Here is a 6715-nt window from a genome sequence, read left to right on the forward strand (position 1 = left end):
TGCCCCCCCCCCCCCAAGCCTAGACTATTGTCTTACTGTCTTTTGTCTTAACAGTTCTTAATCCCAGTAACATGATATTTATTTTTTCCTTGTATTCTTAAAGTATTAAGCTACTTAATATAATTTTTAAAAGTAACTTTAGTCTTCTTGCTATATGTTAGAAAAGGATCCATATGTTTCCATGGAGGAAACTAATACAATACTGCCAATGATGCCCTAAGGATTTCTGTTTCAGTTGCTGAAATTTAAATGGATGTGAGTGTACAGAGAGAACATCTAGGTTAGACTTCTAAAAATATCTAATAAATATTTAGGTTTGTTTTAAAATATTTTGTTACATAGGTTCAGTTTAACCAGCAAATGTGAATTTGGTCTATTAACCTTGTTTTCTAAAAAATAAAGACAAATAAGTTGCTTAAATTCTGCATGACTTGCACACTTAAGGTATTCTAAATATGGGGTTGTTTGAACTCCAAATGACTCTTGCTAATTTTCAATGATAGACCGCAAAATAATGTTATGAAGAGAGACCAAATAAATTCTGTGTCTGTTGCATTGCAGCAGCACTGCGCTTATACACATACAGTGTTATGAGCTTATGAATTAAGGCAGAATGAAGCAATGCTGTAGAGAAGCTCTGTGAATCAAAGTTCAAACTGCCACAACTACAGTGAGCATATGACTAGGCTACTGTAGAGGTTTTTTCTGCAGCTGTGGTCTTTTGTACAGTAGTGATTTTTTTGATTCTTCCTTTGTTCAAATGACTTTCTCTTTTCCTTATTTTTTTTAATTTTTTCTCTCTTCCCACAGTTGGTTATTTTCTGGGCACTAAATGAAGGTGTTGCCAGACAGTTTGACTCATTCAGAGATGGATTTGAATCGGTCTTCCCCCTCAGTCATCTTCAGTACTTCTATCCTGAGGAGGTTGGTAAACATGTTTTTACTGATGCTTTTACAACTTTATAGCTATATATTTTGGATAGTGAACCTAGGCGTGCACTGTATGCAGTGCATTTGTGACAGTCTGACATCACATTTTTGATGCATGTTAGTAAAACTTAATGTCCTTTAAATTGTATACTTAAATGTTAAAAGATTTCTATGTTCAGTGGTCATTTATTTGATGCTTTTATTATGAACGGCTCCATTTTTTTAAAAATTGAGTGTATCTAGCTTTTCTGAAAAGTGCTTACATTTATATATGCGGGCTCTCTATACTGGTATGGATACTTTAATTCCTTGTCTTGCAGTATCTCTTAGTAGCTGTAGATATAGATGTGGATGCTACCTGTATGTTCTATTAAAAAAAAAATCATCAGCTCTTTAACAAAGCTTTAGATGGTAAGAGAAGATTCAGATGAAGGGGTAAAGAATAACAGTGGTTGGTCTTGCCTCGCTCTCACCAAGCACTGTATCAATTTCGTTGTAAAATTCTTACACTTTTAAGTGGACTGAATTGAAACACAGTTATGGGTGTCTGGATTAGAAGAGAGAATGTTTTATTATTCTGCATTTAGGGAGTTTATTTGAAGACTGTACTTCAAAGGGTGTCTTTACCTTCATAAACTTAAACCTTTGACTTAATGAAGAAATGTTAAGCATGCTCTGAAGCACTGTGTTAGCTAAACATTTGCGTTACTCTTCTGTAACTGCTTATAGTGATTCTTCATTGGTACTTCATTACTACTTTCAGAGTACCAGCACCTTTTTATCTGCAACAAATATAAGGCTAGTAAAAATGCCAGATTACTCTAGTTTCTCCAGTGCTTTATCCAAACTTCTCCACTTTGTGGTATGTGTGATGCTGCTGTTCTGTCTTGTCATTGTTCGGCGTGGCTTGATGCTTGCTTCTGCTTGGAAACATTGAAATACAAATACTAGTCTATTGTTAATCTACTAATATGGTTGATCAAAATTAAGCCATAGGGAGTAGTGTTATCTCTTCCTTGAATAGAATATACGTGTGTGATCTTACGTTCTGTTGCTGATAGCTATCCAGCCATTTGAACCTTTTTACAAACCATTCATAAACGATTATAAAGAGCTTGTAACTTTTTCTTGTTCACGAACAGAACAGTGAGGTGTGTTAAACGTCTTGTTTTACTGAGACTGGGGCTTTACAACCCCTTGTGTATCCTAGAAGGGCATCTGGAGAAGCCTTTAATGTTTTGACTGTAGCCTACGATGTCTGCTTGCCTAACTGCATAGAAGGAACAAACAAAATAATCGAAGTACAAAATAATTGAAGTACAAAACTGCTGTCTCCATCTCCGATGACTGATTTTATTTTAAAGAAAAGCTGAGAGTTCCAAAAAGCGAGTGCAAACACTCTTTTTCCCATTCCCTTAGATTTCTACAAAAACTGTGAGATTTCCAAAACACTAAGGTGTTTTTCATTCTCCAGTGTAAATTGCTTATTAGGACTGTCTCTGTTTAAGAGGTAACATTCATCATCTCATGTGGTAGTGGGTTGTATGCAAAGGCAGATTCAGCAAATGAGGCTGTCACTGGCGTGAAGCTATTGCATTCGAAGAATTTGGGAGGATTGCTTGGCGTGACTGAGGTGGTTTTGCAACAAGCCATTCCAGAAAGTAGAATGCTGTAGTAGTAGAACAGAGAGTACTCATTCTGTCTCAAGTTCTAAGGAGGAAACCTTACTTCCTTGTTTTTTAATTTTATAGTTGGAGCAGCTCTTGTGCGGCAGTAAAACAGACACTTGGGATGCAAAGACTTTAATGGAATGTTGTAGGCCAGATCATGGTTACACACATGACAGGTAATGTGGTCTTGTTAAAATAAATATTAGCACCAGAAGATGTTTTTAAATAATCTTGATACACTTTTATTGAAGGTAAAGGAATTACGTGAAATTTACTAGAAAATATACTGCACTAAATACAAATCTGATGCAATTATTTTAACTATAAACAAAATAATTTCTTTTTCTTTTTTTCCCCTCTGTAGTCGAGCAGTGAAGTATCTCTTTGAAATTCTCAGTAGCTTTGATAGTGAGCAACAAAGACTGTTTCTCCAGTTTGTGACGGGTAGCCCTAGACTGCCTGTAGGAGGTAGGTTTTGTTTGTTACATATTGCTATATATGAAATCCGTATTATTAATGCATTTCAGAATAAGTGGATTATTTCAGTATAGGAAAAAATGAGCTAACTGGTTTAGTGGTTCATGCTTGTCTGACATTTATAGCTTCAAAAATGGCTGGGTACACCTCAGATAGAATTCTCATAAATTTTCTGTTAATATGACACATAATTGACTCTCTTCAAGTTTGTGTTACCAGATAACCTATCAGAGGGAAAAAAAGAGTTCAAAATTTTAAAGAAAACTCCAAAACCCTTAATACTGTATTTCTTGGCTAGAGGTGCATTAAGTTATGACAACATTGCTACCTGGAAACAATCTCTTTTTTGAAAGGAAACAATACTAGCATAGTGATGGAATTTAATTTCTCCCCCTTTTGAATTTCAGAATTTAGATGAGAAGCAATGAGGAAAACTGACGAATTTGCTGTCTTTGCTAGGGACCATTATAGAATACACATTTTACCATATTCTCAGCTGAACTTTTGCAAGTAAAAACAGAATTTATGCATCTATTCCATTACTTACGTTCTTTGGGGTGGTGGAAAGAATTGATTTAAGAAAAAAAAGTTTAGAACTCTTTTGCGGAGAGATGGTGCAACCAGGAGTGAGGGTTAGGAGTATAAAAACCTTAGCTGGAGTAAAAAAAAAATAAGGTACCACAGTCATAGATAATTATTGAGTATCTTTGAAAATTTGATTGCAATAGGTTTTTACACATACGAAACACATAATTAAAAGTAGATGTGTCTAGCTTATTTCTTTTTTTTTTTAATTCATCTTGGGAAACTAATCTGCAGACATGATTTCAGGTTTGTTTTTTTTAGCTTGTTGTATGGCCTTATAAAGCCGTAGACTAAACTTCTGAAAATGGAGATTAAGTAGTCAGTTACGAATGCATGCTTCTGTCCTGTTAGATGTCCACAGTGTTAACTGATGGTTTTCAGGAGCAACCTTATTCTGAATGTCTTTATTCTCATTAATAGGCTTTCGAAGTTTGAATCCTCCGTTGACAATTGTACGCAAGACATTTGAGTCTACAGAGAATCCAGATGATTTCTTACCCTCAGTAATGACTTGTGTGAACTATCTCAAATTGCCAGACTATTCAACTATTGAGATAATGCGTGAAAAACTCTTGATAGCTGCGAGAGAAGGGCAGCAGTCATTCCATCTTTCCTGATCACAATGAAAAATGCAATGTCTGCCTGTTACAGCAAAAGAGAAACTCATGATTCTTTTCTAAATATATCACCTGAGTCAAGGAAACGTGTTACGCCTTTTTGTTGTAGAAAAACGGCTTGCAGATTATAAACAAAGACACTTGGTTGATATTCATTAAAGGCCCCTATGGACTTAAAGTGATCAGGCCCTAAAAGTTGTTGTGACAAGGTTTCTTTAGCAAGTTCTTGTTTAAATTATCATTTATTTGATGAGTGAAGTTTTTAACTTGCTTTTGCTGTGTGAAATTTAAAAAGGGATGTTTTTCCAGGCTGGAACAATAAATGTCGCTGTGCAGTTTAATACTGGGCTGTGTGTATCCATCTAGCTAAGTCTGAAGTTTTTCCTCCAAAGACAACTTTTGTACATAAGTACAGAAATTAAAATACACCATGTATTTGACGAATCTAGTTTAGTAGACTAGTTCTGTGTACCCTCACCTGCCTCTAATTTTACCCATCCTCATGTATTGTCTGATGTGCAATTCACTTGGTTCTTTTTGTGTGCAACATTCAACAATTGTTATGTTTTGGTTAGCATGGGCATTTAACTGCTCCATGCCTCTTTCTCTGATTAAGATAATTTAAATTTTGCTGAAATCAAATATATATTGTCAATATAATTCAGCCTTTGTAACTAAGTAGAACCTTCCTTATAGCATAGTTTTACTGTAGTGGTAGGATATAATGGCGACAGTCTTTACCAGTCAACGCTCTAGAGCTGTTTACACAGGATGCGGCAACAAAAGCCTCTTACTAGAGGCGAGGAAGAATTACTTTTTTCATGTAGTTGAAGTCCAAAAGCTTGGGCTGGCCAGTGTGTATTGTGGTAAGGCCAGAGCATTTTGAATTGATGTAAAGTTTTTTAAAAGATTAATTAGTTGTTTCATTCCCTGTTTGAGTAAACAGTTTTCTTGTTCTTGATCTAAGTTCCTGGTTACTTTTGTAGTTTTTTTCTTTTTTTTTTTTTTCCTCCCCCAGTGCTAGCTTGGAACAAACAGTTCAGCCTTTGTCTTTTGACACAGATAAAGCACCTGTAAGCAATGCTCTGTCCAACTGTTTTATGTGCTGATTTCTCAAATCTGCAATAATTTACTTCATCAGGTTAATGTTTTTACCTGAATATAAATAAAAAAGTTTGCTTCACCTTTTTGTTTATAGTTTTGTACTGTATGCATAAAGTTCAATTGTGTAAATTACTGTAATGCAAGTAAATCATCCTAAATCTACTTGGCTAACAGCCTGCAACTTATGGATGATTTACTACTAAAACAAGACCTTTTAAGACCTCCAACTTAGAGGGAAATTTTTTCCTTTCTATGGGTTCAAAAACCAGGCAATTACAAATATTCCTGAGATGTACCTGCTATGTAGTTCATCTCTATGAAAATGTGATAGTTAATTACTTTTATTCGACTTTGAGAAATCAAAATTCATTTCAGTGCTTAGTAATTGTTAAATTCTGGCTAATCAGGCTAGTATTTCCCCTAAACTAACAAGTTTTCTTTTATCTAGCTGAAGAACTTGTACTTCCAGAATATGTAATGGACATTCTTCCAGTGAACATTCACAGAATTACATGTGGTTGCTCATACCAGTGCCACTGAAATGTAATGCAAATCTGTCATGAGCTTGAGTAGAATGTGAAATCCTTGCACAAAGAACCTGATAACTGAACAGTTTCTACTACCATATTAAAACTGAAAGAAGGCGCTTCACACTGTACATATAATAATGGTAGTGCACAGTGCGGCATAGTTTTCATAAAACTTCAAGGCAGTGTTTAAACTATGGACTGGTGTTAAATTGTTCTGATAACTTGATCAAACTGAGCACAAAAGAGTGTTTATAGTGTGTGGATAGCAATTTGTTCATTTTTTTAAGGTTCTATATTTTAAAAAAACTGACTTTAAAAAAAAAAAAAAAAAAAAAGAAAAAAGCTAATATTTTGTATTAAAATATCATGTGTATTGATATTTTTTTACCATGTTGTCTCCCTCTAGAATCTGGCTTTCATTGACTTTGAGGAGCTTTCAGATTTGATATGTAGCCATTGTGTTACTGGTTCAGTGGGAAAAGTACCTGTGGTGATTTTTTTTTTTTTGTGCTGGCTGTCATTTTCAGCACAGACTAAGCATGTAGTTGGCTTGAAAAGTGGATGAAACCTTCTTGGGTGACACTTTTTTTTTTCCTATCTAGGGCAGCTTTTAGTGTATTAGAAGAGCAATCTGGTTTAAAAGGTAAAGGTAGTAAATGATAAGAGTAAATCAAAGCATCATAGTTTGCATGACTGCAATATTTTCCTACAAATGGAAATGTATCTAAGAGTAGTTGAGAACAACTGGAGGGGTGGGGCAAGATGTTGGGGATTCCTCTTTTTCAGGAATTTTGGATTAAGG

The 6715-nt window shown here is 34.9% G+C and overlaps 1 protein-coding gene across 5 annotated transcripts in view; it reads left to right on the forward strand.

The window, feature by feature from the left end:
• The window catches only part of TRIP12 (thyroid hormone receptor interactor 12), a 79375-nt gene extending 73083 nt beyond the window's left edge, over positions 1 to 6292 (forward strand). For all 5 annotated transcript variants that reach the window (XM_026855340.1, XM_026855341.1, XM_026855342.1 and 2 more), the window contains 4 exons: positions 811 to 924; positions 2682 to 2776; positions 2965 to 3068; positions 4083 to 6292. In XM_026855340.1, coding sequence (XP_026711141.1) covers positions 811 to 924; positions 2682 to 2776; positions 2965 to 3068; positions 4083 to 4279 — 510 coding nt within the window. In that variant the 3' untranslated portion in view covers positions 4280 to 6292. The remainder of the gene's footprint in view (positions 1 to 810; positions 925 to 2681; positions 2777 to 2964; positions 3069 to 4082) is intronic.
• Positions 6293 to 6715: the final 423 nt, after the last annotated feature.

This window comes from Athene cunicularia, assembly GCF_003259725.1.
Source record: "Athene cunicularia isolate RWA chromosome 9 unlocalized genomic scaffold, athCun1 chr9_part1, whole genome shotgun sequence".
Taxonomy (NCBI): domain Eukaryota; kingdom Metazoa; phylum Chordata; class Aves; order Strigiformes; family Strigidae; genus Athene; species Athene cunicularia.